Below are 18,493 nucleotides of genomic sequence, written 5' to 3'. Positions count from 1 at the left end.
CAGTAGTGTGGGGTTATACCAATAGCTAAGACGGACAGACCTGCAGCACATCATGTGTTGTACATGAAACTGGAAGTAAGAAATTATACTGGAGTTAATGCCTGGTGTGACTTGAGAGGAAAAGGCAGTAAGGCAGAGTGCAAAGAAGACATGGCTCTCAGGGAGCAGCAGTAACTGCCTTCCGCCTTTATCGGGATGTGCTGCTCTGTTCTCATCCACCAGCAAACACAAACACAAGCCATGGCAAAACCTCCCCTGCTCTAACGTATCTCACACTTAAATTACCAACACCGTAATTCATCCTGTTATTTAAGAATAAGATAGGATAAAATAAAGTATTATATTTCAGTTGGAAGAGACCTACAATGATCACCTAGTCCAACTGCCTGACTAATGCAGGGCTGACCAAAAGCTAAAGCATGTTATTAAGGGCATTGTCCAAATAACAAATAAACATATAACAATAATAAAACACATAACAATATCAATAAACAAACACATAACAAAGAATGGTGGCATCAAGGATGCAGGAAGAAGCGTTAATTCACATCACCTCCATTCCTTCAGTTCCATATTTAGAAATTCTACCACTCCCCAGGTTCCTGTACACAGTTGTTGAAAGGCACAGAGCTACACAGAGCCTGGCAAACAGCACTGGTAGACAAGGTTTAACATCTGAAGTGATCTAAGCTACCCTGCAGCCAGCACACTGCAGTGACCTTCAGAGAGTGTCTCCTCTCACCCTACAAAAAGAGTCTAGGATGGGTAGAAGGATTGCCCTCTGCAGAGTCACCCCTGAGCACAAAAAAGCATGTGATAGCCTCAGGCCTGTGAGCCAAAACAATTCCCACCCCAGTCCATAGGTTTAGCACCATCCCAAGGGTACCTGCCATGGCCTACCTTATCTCTTCTAGCAGCCCACATGCCACCAGGGCTCTGGCCAGCTCCATCCCTCCTGCTGGCCCAATGTTATTGTTCTGCAAGCTAATAAAAGAAACATAAGCATTGGAGGATTATTTTAGAGTAAAGCTGTAACAAAAGCTCATATTTAACTTGCCATGAAGGTAACTGCTACATCTTTTGAACCAGCACCCGGTGCTGCTAATAACCTGGGATCCTTGTAGATTGGTCTTAACGAAGGGGCCCAGAGAACAGGGAGACAACTGTGGGGGCCAGCAATGAGGCTGGCATGTCATGTGGCTCCTGCTGCTGTCAGTGACACCTGGGCTAAAGACATGCGGGTTCAGTGGATTTGCCCATGCTCACAACAAAGGAGTACAGTCAGGCAGTTGTTGCAAAAGCAAAGCCTGCACAGTACCACCAGGAGTCTGTCTCCATCTCTGTGCACATGGGATTGCTTTGAGATGAGCGTCTATGAGAAAGCCCTACATGTCAGAGCCCTGGAAAGACTCACATAAAAGGTTTAAAAATAGAATAACACTGAGTTCAGAGGGAAAAATGACTCAAGAGATGCCTGCAGAAAACAGTGAGGGTCCACAAAAGGTGCTCGTATTTATGCTTACAGTACACCAGAACGAGAGGACAGCCAGAGGCATTAGAAGCTAACATAACCCAGAACGAATTTTAAGGGTTATTTTACTGTCCATACAATGCCTGATTCACCTCTAAAGTTAACGTTGCAAAAGGTTATGCAAGTTGATGTGACTTGATGCAAGCAGAGTAATTGTGGAGGGTTTCTCAATCCTGAGTTGCTTAAGATAACATCTAAACAAGAGACCAGTACACTACTGCAGTCTATGCCTTTCCCCATGCCTTCTTTCCACCATCCCACGTATTCCCAGGATATCCAGCTTTCCTGGGGCAGAGGCTAACACTTACTGCAGGATCTTCAGACTGGTCGTGTGAGGTAGACACAGGGCAAGTTTCACTGCTGTCCTGTCTCCAAAACCATTCCTTGATAGTCTGGAAGAAGCAGAAATGAAATGTTACTGGCAGTGAACTACAGGGCCTCATTCCTCACCTGTGTGTCACCCACACATATCTGTGACCCCCATTCCTCACCCACATGTGCATGGGACTATGCTGAAAGGAGCCAATGTCCACAATTCAAAGGACACGGAGGGTGGGAGGAAAGAACAACAAGGTTTTGCAATCCTGCAGCAGAAGTTAAATAGGAGAGTAAAACGGACTTGCACTTCTTAGGAGCACGCTGACCTCCCTTTCTAACTGAGTTGCCCTGAGCTGGAATTAAGCTGAAATTTCACTTTTTAATATAAGCCCTTAGTCCAGTACACTGTAATCTGAAGGTTAGATGAATAGCTCCAGCATTTTAACCGTAACTTTTTCTCATCTGTTCTTTTTTTAAAATTTTATTTATTTAGTATGGCAGGGCATTTATGTTCTATAAACTGGTGTGGAATGGAATGGCTGATAATACATCTGGCTGAGTAAAGCTCCTCTCTGTCATCTGTCCTCCATTTTTGCAGCCAGACAGATTAATGCTGATTTCTTAGGCAACACAGGCACTGCACAGCCCGTGGGCCTGTGCCACTGCCTATTAACCCGCAGATTCAGCTCTTCCCCACTGAGTCAGTCTGTACGGTTCTTGGGAATCTCTGAGAGATTCCAGTGAACAATCAGTCCCCCAACCTCCCACACCCAGCACCACACACTCCTATCCCATGTAGCTGTGAGTTTTTACTCTGCTCTCATAAGAATCAGTGGTAAAACTGATTTTGGCTTTACTGGAGCCATATTAAGATTTGGTTTCTATGCCTTGATTTCTGCCCAGGTTCCTGAAGGGACATTGGAAATTACACACTTACAGTAACTCCTCGATGCACTTGCAATATGCAAGAGCTTCCATCAGCTTTTCCCCTCCAGCAGGACCTTTCCCTGAAAGGCTAAAATAAGCATGAAAGACTCTCAGTGACTGAACAAGAACCAGAATGTCCCAGCTTCAGGTATTTCACTGTTTGCCTGGCATGACGGGAGACTTGGGTCACTGCAGTGATTGGCCACACAGGGCTGCAGTGATGTGTTCAGAGACACAGGTCTCTGGAAAACGGCCTGGGGATTTGTAGTGTGGTTTTGCAAAGTACTAAGTCACTCCTGCTCCTGCAGGTACTGGGGGGAAGGTGCAGTTTTCCCTCTCCCAGACAGAAGCGAGAATTTCCTTTTCTTGTTCAAGTCATTTCCGGGTTTTTAATTTAAAAAAATTACAAAGCATACCCCAGAACTGAGCCTAACAAACAGCCTGGATGCTCTTAATTTCTGTTCCCTGGGAGGAGGGACAGTCTGAATCCATGTTTCTGAGAGAAAGACATGTCTAGAGACTGTATCCTCGTTTTGACAAATTCTGTTTCACTTCTACATCGACTAGTAAAAGAAAGCAGTGTAGCAACACTGGGGACCACCACACTGGGAACCCTACATAGGCCGAGGCAAGTTGCTGCATGGATCTGAGACTTGTATGATCCCCTCACAAGCTTGCAGATTAACTTTCCAGGACACAAGCAAGCCAGAGAGCTCCCTGTTCAAACAGCTAGCGAAGGCTGGCAAATGCCCACCGGCTGTCTCTGCAGGTGACTGCACAGGGACATAGCTGTAACCTGCACTCTCCGAGTCTCTGCACTGGCAGAAAAAGTCGCAGCTAGGCCCAGCTGTACACGGGGAGGGCATGAGAGGGAACACTTTCCATTGGTGTGGTAGGTTTCATGTCAGGTCTTCAATGACACTGAAAACACTGGAAAGTGGAACATCGTATAAATGAAGGTGGCACAGGGCTTCCCTCACAGGCTTCCCTACCAACTGTGGCCACAACCAAAATCGCTGCAAACAAAACAAAGGGACTCACTCGATTCTCTTCAGGTTTTGCATTTGTAGCAGGACAGCAGCTAGATTTATCAGGCCTGGATCTCCAATCTTGTTGTGGCTTAAACTTTAAAGAAGAGAAGAAAGGCTGTGTTGTAAGGCAAAGTATGAGATCTTACTTAATGTCTCACATCTGCTTGTTGACACCTCTGACCTTGGCAGCAGAATCAAAGACCTGCTTGTCTCAACTATCTCATGAAAGACTAACAGCTGTTAATGAGGCAGTAAACGAATTGCAAAGAACAATCAGAATCACTGGATCTTGTTAATGGGTAGGAAATTACTTCAGCCAGAATGCCAAGACAGTCATCAGGTGGTTATCTTCCAAACTACTACAGTAGAGAACGGAGACCATCTGGCTAGAGAGAGAGAGGGAAAAAAGTAGAGCAAGCCTGGGGCTGGCTCTACATTCAGATCTTTTCAGAGAAGGGAAGTGCTGGGCCCAAGGCTCTCCCAGGAGAGAAGGAGGCCTCTGGTCCTGTTCTGGATCCCAGGGCTTCCAGAGAAGATTTAAATTCAGAGGCTGTTTAATCCATTTTCTACATGACTGCAGCATAGCAGGGTTAGACCAAATTCTCCTCTTCTACACTTCAAGCTCTGACTCCTTCTAGCCCAAGGTACCTCACACATGAGCATTTTGCAACCTCTCTGCTTTTGTTACAACATTGCGTATAAGCACTACCTGGGTCTCTCCAGATGTTGGCACTAGTGGCAACCTCTCTGCTGATGATAGACTGCAAAAAAGGAGAAACTTGCTTGATTTCCTCCGTGTAGTGCATATTCCTCAAGGCTTCTGCGAGTCTGGAGCAGCTATCATTACCAATGCTGTTATGGTTCAAGCTGGAAAAAACATCCCCAGGATAATAGACATTAAGCTCCTATTACTCAGTACCACACGCCGGGCTATAGGCAAGCTGCAGCCACATACTTACATAAGCCTCTTCAGGGATGTCATTTTATGAAGTCCCAGCACAAGCTTAGGAATGGCAGCACTGCTGAGTTTCATGTAGCCCAGGCTGAAGGATGAAATAACACAGGAACAACTAACTACCCACAGGCAGTTGTGCAAGCACTCAGAGCAGAAGATAGCAGAACAAGGGTAGAAGTGGGAGTGTGAAGTTCTAGTCCCTGTGAACAGCTTTCGATTTTGTTCTTGAATGCAATTCTACAGGATGTGTTTGGATCCTGATAAAATACCAAGAGAATCCCAAACCTCTGGAGCTAGAATCCAGCCCCTCATGGAGCAAGGCCACATTGAGCACAAGGTGACTAAGCTCTCGAGACAGCGATACACACAGTTCAGTGGCACTTCATAACAGAAGGATGCCTTACATGTAGGTGCCTGGAAAAGCCATCTCTGCATGCAGGCCACCAGATTATCCTCCAGGAGTGAAATACTGGCTCTTGGATTGCTGCTGGGATGATCCATGCAAAACCCAGTACGAAAACACTTGATTTCTCCACTGGGCATTCCCTGCCACAGACTACTGATCTAGGTCTCTCTCACTCATTGATCATTGCAAATAAAGAGGAACTGTTCCTTCTTCCTTTATTGGAAGTCCTCCAACCATCAAGAAAACTACATCTGTCCACAGTGCAGGCAGAAGAGAGGCTGCAGTTTAACTAAAGCTTCTAGAAAGACCTGGCAGACTCTGGACAGCCTGGTAACACCACACTCACTTGAGCTCTTCAATGGCCTGGCAGTTCTGCAAGCCCGTGATCAAGTAATCAATTCCAGTTGGCATAATACTGCTAGAGGTCAGCCTGCAAAACAGCAAGGATCAAATAAGAAGGTCAGGTCTCAGCACACTGAGAAACAGGAGTTTATTTCCCTGACAGGCAGGCCGTTCCATCCCACACCCCAGCCAGCATAGACACCAGGGACCAGTTAAGTTTGGAGAGATTTCCACACCTCCCGTGTACAGGACTATGAGGACTACATTCAGAGGTGTACACGATGTACATGTACCAAACACCAGAGTCTCTGCCTGGGTCAGCCAACTCCCAGCATTTCACTGAGCAGGGATGCTCTTTACAAGCCTGTCTTTCACTTACAGGCAGCTGAAGAGGGCTGTGAAAAGGACTGAATGCTATTCATACCAGAAAAAGCTCTTTTACACAGTGGCGTGGCATAAACTTACCTACAATGTAAGCAAGAGCCAAGGGCTCAGTCTCAAATTGCTTTCACTTCAAAAAAGGGGAGAGCAAAAGACATCAAGACATGCACATGGTGCACCTATAGCCACCTTTAGCATGAACTGCAGAGAGCTGTTGAGTTTGCAACCTAGACACAGCTCAGAAGAGATCACAGAGCTCATGGCCATATTCCAGAGAGGATCAGGGAGAGGCACAGGGCTAACTGAACTATAAAGATCTGGAAAAGACCACAGCTGGGGAACATACCCAAATTTCTTCAGCTCTGGAAGAGGTAGCAAAATCCTGACTAGCATTTCTGCTTCATCATTGTGTAGCTCAACTTGAGACCATCTGCAAGAACAGAACAACATATCCGGGCTACGTCCACTGATGACGAAAGGTCTGTACCAAGCCCACAACTAAAGCACACTGGTGCTGGGACACTGAAGTGTCACAACACTGATACTTGGCGAGGTCCCATGGGAGCTCCCAGCCACGATAAGAGAGTATAGGTTATCTGCGCACACAGGAGAGATTTAGATGCCCCAGGAAGCCACTAGGTCTATGCATCTTCTCTATTTTCCATCCAAACACTCTAAGTAGGGGACCTGGAGGGCAGGGACTGGAACCTTGCACTGGCCTCCCCCTGCCCTACTGCGTGCTCTCCTGCACAAACATGGACAAGCTATTCCCTTCCCAACAAAAAAAATCCTCTACAATGCCTGGCTACTCATCTCAATTCCTGAAGCTGAGCACATTTTTCACGAACCCTTTGGTAGAAGCAAGCATGCTCGATTTCTGCCTTGTTGAGATTCAATCTGCAGGATGCAAACACACAACACAACTGCCAGTGATGAGCAGCAGACGCACACTGCAGCGTCTGGTGCCCCTTAGGGCCAGGCTTAGGAACACGTCAAAGGTTTTCAAGCGCTCTCCCTGGGCCCTCCTATGTCCCATATACACCACAGTCCAGTGTAGAGAAACACAGCCCTTCCCCAACTGCACAAGAAGGCACCTGCCGCCTTCTTCAGCTACACAAAGGGAAAAAGATGCTCATGCTGTTCTCGCTCTACACATTCACGAAGAAGTCAGCATATTTTAAGAGTTTTCAAAGTGCTCATGTCTCCTGAGTGCTCCAAGTCCTGCAGGGAAGTAGGTAGGTTTTTCTGCCTCAGGCAGGTCCAGTATGGGCCTGAAGGAGGGTGGCCCAAAAGACACATGCATGTGAATAAGATTCCTTCTACAGGTGTGGTACAGAGGCACTCTGTGACTGCACCCATGGAGACCAGAGCCTCAGATGCTCTGAAGGTATTTTTCATCCCATGGTGAGTTTCAGAACAAGCAGAAAATAAGGACAAATAGTCACTTTCTCACCTGCTAACAACTGATTCCACCTTCTCCAGGCAGTATGGGAACCCTATGCCTAACTGGAAGAGGCGTTTATCTTTACATATCCTGGAAAGGTAGAGATGAGAGAACATCATAAACCTATGAACTCTTGAGGGAGAGCAAATGCTATTTTCCAGAAGAAAAACCAGGAGGACTGGATGGCACAGGACTAAGCTGGTGCATGAATGCTAACCAACCATCTCTGAAAAGGTCTGCAATATTTGAACTAGTTCCAAAGCCAGCCTAACCTGGGCACCCTTCCTCCCAAGGGAGACCAGGAACATGGTCTCCTTTCCACTACACCTACTAAGGTGTGCAACCACAAACTTTCTAAGCACTTCTACCTGCCGGACATTTGGGTCAAACTGGCTTCAAATTGGCTAATGGCTTAAAAATGCACTGGAGACAGAGAATAAACAACAGAAGAGCAAGTTCAAGTGCTGGCTTCAATCCCGTTTCCTTAAAAGTATCAGGCTACAAGAAAATATTTACAAGTTACCGGAACTTGAGGTGCTACTTACGTGATCTCAGTAATGTTTCCACAGGCCTGGACAGCCAGCTCAAGAAGGTTTGTGCCACTTTCTTTACATACCCATGACTCTTCTACGTTGCAAAGCAGAATATAAGCAGCTCTGCTTGATTCACATGCACGGATCCATCTCTGCCTCTCTCAGCTGAGTGCTCAGCACTCTAATGTACATGGAAAGGCTGCTTTGCTCATCAGAGTAATGTCTATGTAGGAAACAGCGTGCAAACTGGGAACAGAGAAGCAGCGCAGCTTCCCTGCGGAGGAGGACACAAACATCTACTTCTCTCCTCCCTGCCTATCACTGACAGCAATGAGAGGGAGCCTGGCCCTTGTGCAACACACTTTGGGAGAAGTCAAGAATTCTTGACTACCCTCAGGTGAACTGCAGGATGCTCTGGCCAGACCTCTGGCGAGGACACAGTAGGAATGTGTTCACCAGAATTAGCAACCTTCTTTGTAAGGCAGGTAGAGGTCTAGAAACAGCACAGTTCGTGGCCACAGCTTTACGTGACACTTGGTATGAATCAAGGAGATAAAGCCAAAATGCCAATAACCTAACAGCCACCGGTGGGAATTTCTCAGGCCAATGCTACCTATCTTTGGAAGAAGTACAATTGACTTTTGGTTTTGATGAAAGGAAATCTTAGACAAGCCCCAGCTGAACATCTAAAACAGCACAGTGACACAGTACCTGATTTTCAGAGGACACAGATTTTTCCTCAGCGAATGCAAAAGTCTCTCTGCAGCTTGGACTGTCACGTTGTTATTTGAGGATCTAGAACCGAAGGTCATTGTCATGAACGGCTTAAAAACAAGCCCGGCCAAATGGGTCCAAACAGTCATTAACTCACATGCACTCTGTCAGACCAGTGCACTTTTCCAGAAGCAGTCACAACTTTTCCAAGTGCTCTGGCTGAAAGTTGCTCTCTGCAAGTCTGAAAGGATGCAAAAGAGAACAGTCTTAGCTCCTTACAAACACCTTAGGCTTTCTGATCTAGAAATCTCAGACATCACAGCCTTTACCCACAGAGAACGAAGGATGGCACCAAAACCTTAAATGCCTGGCAGGGCTTCCAAAAAAGATTGTGGCAACATTTCAAAGGCATCTGTGGAGATGTTCTGATACAGCAGATACAGCATACGTGTATAGTAATGGTGCAGCTTTTTGTAGCACCCTATCCTGTGACAGGGACTGTAGGTACACCTACATGATCCTAGGTGAGGAATGGTCAGTGGGGAAGCAGTGCGAGAAAGGGATATGGGATTCTCTGCAATGTAAGAAAGTTCTTCTCAGAAAGTGAATCAAAGCAAACTTATCATCTATTAGTGTAAAATATCAAAATACCACAAAATATCAAAATCGTGCCAGGAGCTAGAGGTTACAAGAGATTTTGTCTGCCTTGCCCCCAGAAAAAGGGACACCATCTTTGCCAAAGAAATCACCAAAAAACCAAAATCTGTATCATTACCTCAAAATCTTTCTCGGGTCATCTCTGCTTGTCAACTTGATGATTAAAGTTGCTTTGGAGCACAAACTGCACAAAGAGGACACAGATTTTAAGATTTGGAGGGAAAATGACTATTTTTCCCAGTGGTAAGAATTTAACAATACATCAAACTGCACAAAGCAACACAGTGCAGCATTGACAGAGGTCCCTGGCCCAGCTCACCTCTCCCTACAATAAACCAGCTCAGGGAAATGCTTCAGTAAGGTTTTGCTAATGCTAAACTGGCATAAGGCAGCGCTGGTGGTTGGAAAAGCAATCCTGATCTGCCCTGCTTCTGCCTGTTTCCTCCTGCCCCTGCACTCTCTGCCAGGCTCTGGGGAGAGCTAAAACAGGACACTGATCGCTTTAAAATAACCCAGCCAAAAGATTCAGCACCATATTTAACTGCAGGAGTAAATGTAAGTGACCCTGGTTAAATTTGGTTCATGACAGACCAACTGCTCTGTGAGAACATAAACATTGATAAGGGCAGACCTGCAGTATGGCCCAGCTTTGTGATTTGAATCCCTGACAAAAAGCAGTTCATGCCATTGCAACAAGCCCAGAACCCATGGGCTATTTTTTCAAAGACATAAATCCAAGTAAAGAACATTGGAAATTGCCTTCAACAGGCTCACTCTGAAATCTCTACATACTGAAGCGAATTAGGGACCACATTTTTAGAGAGCAAATGCTAACTCCTGCCCTGAAGAGGTTCGTTTACAGATCCATGCATTACAACAATGAGTACAGCTGAATGCCTATGTCTTTATACAGAAAAATGACTTGGCCCTGTGGAATAACAGTTCTTCCAGCTTCCACCTTGGCAGCTATGTTTGCCCAGCAGACACAGACAGGAACAAAAGCTTTGCATGCACTTATACATAAAGGTAGTTGAAAACGTGGCCCTTACCATTATTACCTGAACATCACAAACTTTTGATAATTAAGAGGAAAACATGCAGGGAAGAATCAGAAATTAATAAGGAGAACACACACCTGATGTGAACTTCAGTGGTATTTCCAGATGTGGCAAAGGCATTCAGGAGATGCAGAACTCCATCCTGAGAAATCCTATTATGGCTAAAACTGTACAGAAGAGAAGGAAGGTTTTTCGGATGTTAAGAGTCAGGGTTGTCCCCAGGCACCTCAGCCACACAGGCAAAATTCAAGTTCGTGCTAAAGGCAGAGAAGTTTGTGGGGTGCTGAGCCCCTTTGGCTGCACTAAATACACCAAACCCCTCCAAGACACAGCACTGAAGACTTTGGTGACGCAGCCAACTTCCAGCATGCCTCTTGCACTACAGAGGCAGCTGACTGCTGGAGCAGTTTCTTCCTCACCAGAAAGGGAAAGGGAGAGATTGGTATAGGGCACAGCTAAGCTCACAGCATCTATGGACCTTGAGTTATTCAGAGGACAATGTACACAGAAAAATGATGAACTGAAAACTCAGGGAACTGGGTCAACTTCTGTCACACTGCCCCACTCTGGGCCTTGTTATCTCCTGCTGACACTAACAGAAGGACTTTTACTTACTTCAGCATGTTTTGGATCAGACCCTGAGTCACCCTGGCCTGGAGGTCTTGAGTTGTGCTCGTGGCTCACTCAGACCTTACCTCTTAAGGCAGGAATGGGCAAGAAGCATGACAACCAGCTTCAGGAGGGATCACATGAACACCTTTCTGCTAGGGCGCCTTCGATTCACTGTATGTTTTCTTACTTGAAGGAACAGGTAGTGGGTACTTGATGCAAGTGGTCCAAGAGGCACCTCAGGCCTTCATCCCCCAGCTGATTCCTGGAGAGACTGAAAGGCAGAATAACAAGGTGGCCAACCAAAACTCAGCCTTTTAAGCAGCACCGCTCCTCTGAGAAACTTTGAAGAAAAAAGCCAAACTTCCTGGGCTTAAATCCCCACTTCGCCATTAAAGGTCTGTCTAAAACAAACTGCTGCCCTACAAAAGTTCCTCATGCATAAGCTCCAGATGTGGTCGTGCAAGGACGGACTCTGCATACCAACCAATATGGTTTCAAGCAAAAGCCGTTTATTGAACGTTTAGCTGTGTCTTATATACTGTTTTATTTCCATACATGTGATCATGCATTTTCAGATTGGCTATCTCGCTTTGTCCACCTGTCCAGCATGCAGTTACCTTACTTATGTGATTGGTTACAAGTTCTATGCGACAGTGTCTGTTGGTACCTACTATTCACCCCTTATTTCCTCTATGTCCATATTAGGTATGCTCTCTCTCTGCTAGATAGTCTCCTACATCCAGAGCAAGCTCAAATGAAGAGCTCTGAACACAAGCTCAGAGCAGAGCTCAGATGAAGCAACAAATGCCTCAAAACACCCACAGAGTGAAAATCTCAAGGAATTTGTCCCACCAGCTCAAGCTCTCTTAAAAATATATATAAAGGACCTGTACGATTACTAATCAATTCTGTTTCTAAATGGCCTGAACGAGCACAAAAACACACACAGACAGGCTGGGAAACCCCAGGCAATGCTGAACCATACCAACCCAGCTCTCCCTCAGCAACTCCTGTTCAAGGTTGTGGTAACAACCCAAGCCCCACTTATTCTATTTCTGCCAGCTGCCCATGCTGCTTCAGGACCCTGCAGAGCTCATCTACCTGCCCTTGACCGATGGCACAGTCTGTCAGCCTGCATATGAGACAGCAAGAGAGTTAGAGCACGGCCAGCAATCAGATTCAGCCTGAGTAGTGAGAGCTGCCCATCAGGAGTTGCATTTTTACACCAGTCTCCATGCAACATTCACAGAGATGAACGCCCTTAATTGTGCCAATTACTTCTTGTAACACCTCCCTGAGGTTAGTAATGACAACCACTAAGTCATAAGTGGGAAACAGATCTTTTCACATTTTTTGCCATCTCCTTGGTGCCTAACTGGAGACATGTTACAGTCTTCTTTACAGGGGCACCCAGCAACCATCACTCCCAGAGAGGCTGCAGACACGTATCATAAACACAACACACTGATGCTCATATGGAGATGATCACCCAGAATTTGAGGTGCACATTTGGAAAATCTGGTGGTTAGGGCTCAATTCAGTTGCTTGTGCAGCAGAATTTGGTGCCACTCAAGGTGATCATGAGTAGTCCAGTGGCCGCTCAAATAAGGCACAGGCCTCTACCATCCCAATGCATCCAAATGGTACTGAGTTGCACTTAGGCAGCTGAATTGAGCCACAAAGCTTCAGCCACTAGCCCAAGCTCCTTGACTACCAGCCCATGAGTTCTTCACACGAGGAGATTTGGATACCTGCACTAGTGTTTCAAACCTAATCAAAACAAGTGAATTACAATTAAGTGTTGTATGCCAGTATCTGCAGGATGTCTTCTGGCTTCACACACTTGCTCCTAGATGCAAAAAAGCATTTTCACTTGACCTGAAGCAAATACAAAAGACAGGCCTTCAGCAATGCTCTTCAAAGATGACAAGCTTTGTAATCTCTTTAAAAGCTCAGTTGCTGGGCTCCAATCTGAGTGTCTTACCAGACTTCTACCATTCTGATCCGCTTACAGAGGTTGATGGAGTTGATGAGTAAGACAGTGCAACGTGGGGAAAATGCATTATTCCTAATACTGAAAAGGTGGGGAAAGAAAGAACAACAAAATCGTCTCTCAAGAAGAAAGGTTCTGATACACATGGCCCAGTTTCCCCATTGTTTACTTGGAGATGCAAAAGGCTGGATCCACCCCATTTAACTCAAGATCAGCGAGCAAGGATCTAAAGTTTTGAGCATTGGCACCCCATGTTCCTCTAATTCAAGGAGGCTCTCTTTTAGTCTCCTTTGACTAAAAGGGGAGTACAGACCAAGGGTTTACACTGAACAACTCCTCTTCAGGTCTACTGCGCTAGATACCCCAAACTGGAAGCAACCTCCTGAGTGAGCAAATTCAGTCTCTCGAGGAACTGCAGCTTCTCCACACCAGGCTCCTTCTGGGCTTTTTGTCCACATGGTGGTAGAGCCCTGACAGCACCTCTCTAGCCTAAATTCCCAGCCTCAATGGCTGATACGCTGCCAGGAAACAATTTCGGTGTTGAGTGTGGAAGGATACCAGATCCCTGCTGGGGCAGAGCTGTGACACCCTGACCACAAGAATGGCTGTCACCGTGGGCCTACCAACAAGTCCTACATCTGTTATGGATACTGGAAGTCATGTTCCATGGGACCTGCTGAGCGAGGATTATCTGGGATGCTGTGCCTAGGGCAGGTATTTCTCTTTCCTGTGCTGCTTTGGTTCTAGAAACAAGACAGGAATGGGTCTGAAAGAGTTTCTGCATTTTCTTTGCCTAGCTTGTTAATCTACAATTACTGATTAATGTTCCTAAGGTATGCTGTGTCATTCGCACTTTCCAACCCAATGTTTCGTGGCAGCAATCAAAGCAGGGACCCCAAACATTACCTCAGTAGTGTCAGATGACAGAGGTACAGCAGGAAGCTCAGCAGTTTCTCAATGCTGTGGTCACTCAACAAATTTCCAGACAGACTATAAAACATGGAAGTAAATAAATCCCAAGAGAAACTGGGACAATCTGTAAGTATTTCTATAAAATCTACATAGACAAGCACACATACATGTGCATGAGGGTGTTATGAGCAAATTCTGAAAAAGGACATGTCCAGAAAGGCCCTGAAAGGTGGGCAAGATTTAGCCCTTACAGGCTGATCTCTGCATTTCCTTATATCCTATAGCAAATTAACATTCCAGTTTTAAAAGTGTTACTTTTCTATTACTGTAAATTTATAAAATGATATTGATGTACTTCGTGCATGCAATATGGGTAGTATGCTATTTTATTTGTTATTACTCAGTTTTTGTTGTGACCAGTATTCATCTAATATTCTTAGCGCCCAGCTCCTGCCTGGAGTGATCAGTTCTTCAGGAGTTCAGTTCATGGCTTAGTGACCCAAGTGCTCTTGCTTTGGCTATACTGCAAGCCAGGGTCTCAAGGAGTAGATGACAACACTTGTGTCTAGCCACGTAGTTGAGGAAGACTATGAGAACACATACATGTTCTGGGGTGTTTACACATAGACATGGTAGACTTAGGAGAGGCCAAACTCTGCTTGAAACAGAGAGGAAAGTAGAAGGTGTGGGTTTATCTAAGCATCTGGGTGAAGTTTCGTGGGGATTTCTAGGAGGCTGCAGTGAGAGGAGAGCAAATTTATGCCAGTTGCTAACTTCAACACCAGCTGTATCTGCAGTTTGGGGAAACAGACAGACAGGCAGGGTTGCAGAGTGCACAGCACTTACTCAATTTCTGTCAGCTGGGGACACTGAGCCAGTATCTGGCACAGCCCAGTCACATCCTCTGGACCCACTCTGCAGCCCCTGAGACTGAAGCAAACAAAGCACTCATGAGCTAAACATTTCGCATGACCATGGAATGGCAACACTCCCTTCATATCCCAGAGCCTCACACCCTAGGACAAGGCCTGTAGCAACCCTCTCACTTCCACTACATATATTTTAGTACTCATAAACTAGGACTGAGAAGTCAAAACCTGTGACAACCAGATGATTTCACCAGCTCTGAGCTGATTCAAGAGAGCCAGTCCACCAAAACACCAAGTCACTTTGAGTGTTGCCTCCCTAGAGCCACATCATTGATACTTAAATTGTCTCAGGATACTGGACAGCATCTTTCCCTGCTCAGCACTGCCTCAGCTTTCCCAAAGCAAGACTGGGAATGGTGCTTCCTACATCCTTCTCCAAGAGGGAAATCACAGAAGCCTTCCTCGCTGACAAGCTAGCAAGTCTCCATGGGATGAATGTAGTAGCCAGCCAGATCTGTAACTCATTATGGGCAGAAGCTTTCTCTGCAGGAAAGCAAGACAATCCCCTCAAGCCTAGCCAAGCAAAAGATGCATTATTTATCTTCCCATATACACCTGTAACAGTAGACAAGACATCCCGAGTCTATCCCAAAAGGGTGTATTATTCACCCAGCCATCTCTGGCATATCACTGCATCCCTCCAGAGACCACAAAATACAAAAACCTGTTGGCCTGGGTTGATGCCAGCTGGCCCAATCTCTTTAAGGCTTTGCCAAATTATACTACCCAAGACCTTCTCCCTTGTAACCAAGTGTTATTTTGGGGACTGCCCTCCCTGACGAGTTTCAGCAGGGAAGAGGATGAAAAAGAGCTATATTAAAGATGCACCTTTTCTAGAGGTGTCTCATGTGGAATCAGTCATGATGGCAAACAAACAGAGGAAAGAAACATCTGCTCCAAGAGAGCTGAGTCTGCCCCCGAAGGCAGGCAGGACACAAGACAGCTCTCTGAGGAGACGCAGCTGGAGGGATGGGTCTGTTTCACACTTTACGCTACAGACACAGACCTCCACAGCCATCTGTCCCTACACTCCTAGGTGACAAAAGGAAGCTGGGGCTGCCATACCGAAAGCATTGTCCTTTTGCTTCGTGCTTGGGATGTGCCAGGAAACTACTTCTCCATCTGTTGGTACTTCTGACCCTGGGGACAGAATGGTTTACTCCATGAGTTGTGCTGATGTTACTGCTCCCATGTAGCTGACTCCTGACGCTGCAGCTATGGAAGAGGGTGAGGTGATGAAAGTGGCCTCACACTCCAGTCTGCCTTTTCTCACCAGCTGCCAGAATTAGGTTCACATCATCCCCAGAAGAAAAAGGGCCTTATCATCCCTCTTCCAGCCTCCACAGAGTTCTGCCTGCACTCAGCACTTTGGGCATTTGCTCTGCCCTGGCCCCGGAGGGAGACAACTGCAGCCCGATCAGCAGTCTGCTCCACACCCTCAAGCTGCTGTCAGTCAATCGGCCATGAAAACATCTCACACTGCTTCCACCACCCTGACTGGAGTTTAGAGCCAAATGGCTCTTTAATTGACACACCTCAGGGACTCACACATCATCATCTATTTAAGATTTCATAAGGAAGAGTTTGAAAGATTTAGACAGATGTGTAGGCATGATTTTTACCTGATTCTTTCCCAAAAGGTTAGATAAACCACCTGCGTGTGTCCTAAGCTGTAACCAGAAAAGAATATAATTAGGATGGAGTCCGAAGACACATGCTCCTGTATCACTCCTTCAAAAACCACAGCTTGAGGCTTAAAATAGAAAAAATAGGAAAAGTACTTCTGGTCATACATGAGGTTCATTGTTTTAACGCGTTCCAATGTAGATAAGGACTGAACTAAGAAAAACGCAGAGTTCAGGGAGATCTGGTTGTCATTAAGCTTACAGGAAGAAGAGATGAAATCAGCCGCTGCAATCGCAACTACTAGCAATTTACACTGCATCACTCCATAATAGCAATCCTTGCTCAACACTGTCAGAGACTGCTTCTTTACCACCTTCTGCCTATGCTTACAACTACAGTTCTTCAAACACAACTCGCTCCAGTATTTTTTAAATTAATCTCTTATTTTTACAGTTCAGAAAAATCACAGAATAATTGAGGTTAGAATAGAACTTGGGAGATGATCTAGTCAAACTCTCCTGCTCAGAGGCTAGAGCAGAGTGCTCAGGACATTGTCCAGCCTGGTTTTTAACATCTCCAAAAATGAAGAATCCACAATCTCTCTGTCAGCCTGTTCTAGTGATGGACCATCCTTACCACACAAGTTTGTTCTTAAGGTTAAATGGAATTTCTTGTACTTCAAGATACCAATTCAAGGTAAAAACAACTCTTTGGCTGTAAGTGCAGTTGTGTCAGTACAAAACCCACACTAATTAAGATTGTGCTTGGTCTATTAGGTCTATCACATTATCTAGATCAACCATAGGCAGTGCGCTTGATGCTGGGAAAAAAATCCCAACAGATAAATAGCAGTGTGTTTCATTGCACTGATGAAAAGAGAAGCTGCAGACTGTCAGTAGCTGGACAGTCTGGGCTTGAGAACTGTTCAACTAATCAAACAGGAACAATACAGCAGACTGGTGCTTATTTAAGCTGCAGTCCTGTACAGTGCACTTGGCGATGGGAGTGCTAGGTAAAATAGCCAGGTAAACATAAGCCACCATTGCTGCTGAATTCAGACACCACTGCTGAAGCTGAAGCTCCCCAGCATTTATCTTGCAAAGGTGCCCACCTCAGGAGAGGAAGGACTGCTCTCTCTCCTGATGGGGAACCAGGAGAGGAATAATTCAGTGGCCTGTGAAAGACTTCAGCCTGTTTTAGAAACCAGGTGCCACACCTGCACACAAGACCACCTGTCTCCTTCACAGAGAACTGAGTGCAGAGGTTCTCGGGCACTGATCTCAATCAAGCTTCAAGTGAAGTCAATCTGTTCTGGACTAGAGGTGGGGACAGACCAGACAGCACCATGGACCTATCCTCAAGAGGCACAGAATATAACTGCACTTGACCCTGAAGAGCCCTTCCCAAATGTGGAACATGCTTCCACAACCAATATTCCCACGAAAACCCATCCATGACTAAGGAGAAACAGGAGTTACTCACTTGAGAGAATTTAACATTTTCAAATTTGGGAGGAACTGAAACAGCTGCAGAAGTCCCTCGTCTCCCAGATAATTATTTGATAAGCTAGGATTTAAAGAAATGCATTTAATTTTCATAGGAAAAAAAAACCACAATAGGCGCAATCAGCTCTTAGTGACAAGAGCTCTGAAAGCTGAACACAGACACCCTAATCAAAACAACACATGCACTGCCTCTCTCCACTGATGACTAAAGACTACAGTGAAACCAGAGACTGGAATTAACCAACACAAGACAGCCAAAAACCTAGCTCAGGGCTCATCCTTTTCTCATGCCCACCAAGTGACCCTTCTGGACTCTGGACTGACAGTGCTTTTCAACACCGTTACCAGGGACCGGAAGTCCACAGCTCTGAGAAATTATCAACCTGGACAGGCGCAACAGAAAAGCCACAGGTTAGTCCTGGAGAAGGGTATTAGCTTCTGATATTAGAGCCTAAGGATTACAATGGGCTATGGCCCATGTGAGATCAAGGGATGTAATTGCTTAAGAATAACAAAGGCTAAAAATCTCTTCCATAGGCTGCCAGGCCTAAGGGAATAGCCAGCCCTCAGGTGGTGTACATGGACTACATGCTTGTGCTGGTCCTTGTTCTGTCCTCAA

General features: G+C 45.8%; 1 protein-coding gene across 1 annotated transcript in view; it reads right to left on the bottom strand.

Annotated features, from left to right (window-relative positions):
- The window catches only part of NLRC5 (NLR family CARD domain containing 5), a gene marked incomplete at its 5' end in the record, with an annotated part of 43,784 nt that overhangs the window by 7,466 nt on the left and 17,825 nt on the right, over positions 1 to 18,493 (bottom strand). The window contains 25 exon segments of the mRNA XM_086468809.1: positions 901 to 984; positions 1,840 to 1,923; positions 2,787 to 2,864; positions 3,818 to 3,901; positions 4,591 to 4,674; positions 4,767 to 4,850; positions 5,515 to 5,598; positions 6,238 to 6,321; positions 6,693 to 6,788; positions 7,345 to 7,425; positions 7,881 to 7,962; positions 8,575 to 8,663; positions 8,740 to 8,823; positions 9,358 to 9,423; positions 10,375 to 10,464; positions 11,097 to 11,180; positions 11,943 to 12,041; positions 12,719 to 12,787; positions 12,894 to 12,983; positions 13,809 to 13,892; positions 14,661 to 14,744; positions 15,809 to 15,883; positions 16,366 to 16,413; positions 16,537 to 16,625; positions 17,848 to 17,935. Coding sequence (XP_086324935.1) covers positions 901 to 984; positions 1,840 to 1,923; positions 2,787 to 2,864; positions 3,818 to 3,901; positions 4,591 to 4,674; positions 4,767 to 4,850; positions 5,515 to 5,598; positions 6,238 to 6,321; positions 6,693 to 6,788; positions 7,345 to 7,425; positions 7,881 to 7,962; positions 8,575 to 8,663; positions 8,740 to 8,823; positions 9,358 to 9,423; positions 10,375 to 10,464; positions 11,097 to 11,180; positions 11,943 to 12,041; positions 12,719 to 12,787; positions 12,894 to 12,983; positions 13,809 to 13,892; positions 14,661 to 14,744; positions 15,809 to 15,883; positions 16,366 to 16,413; positions 16,537 to 16,625; positions 17,848 to 17,935 — 2,064 coding nt within the window.

This window comes from Leptosomus discolor, chromosome 8, assembly GCF_034619465.1.
Source record: "Leptosomus discolor isolate bLepDis1 chromosome 8, bLepDis1.hap2, whole genome shotgun sequence".
NCBI lineage: Eukaryota > Metazoa > Chordata > Aves > Leptosomiformes > Leptosomidae > Leptosomus > Leptosomus discolor.
The sequence above is the reverse complement of the archived record's forward strand: the minus strand, read 5'-3'. Positions and strand labels throughout refer to the sequence as shown.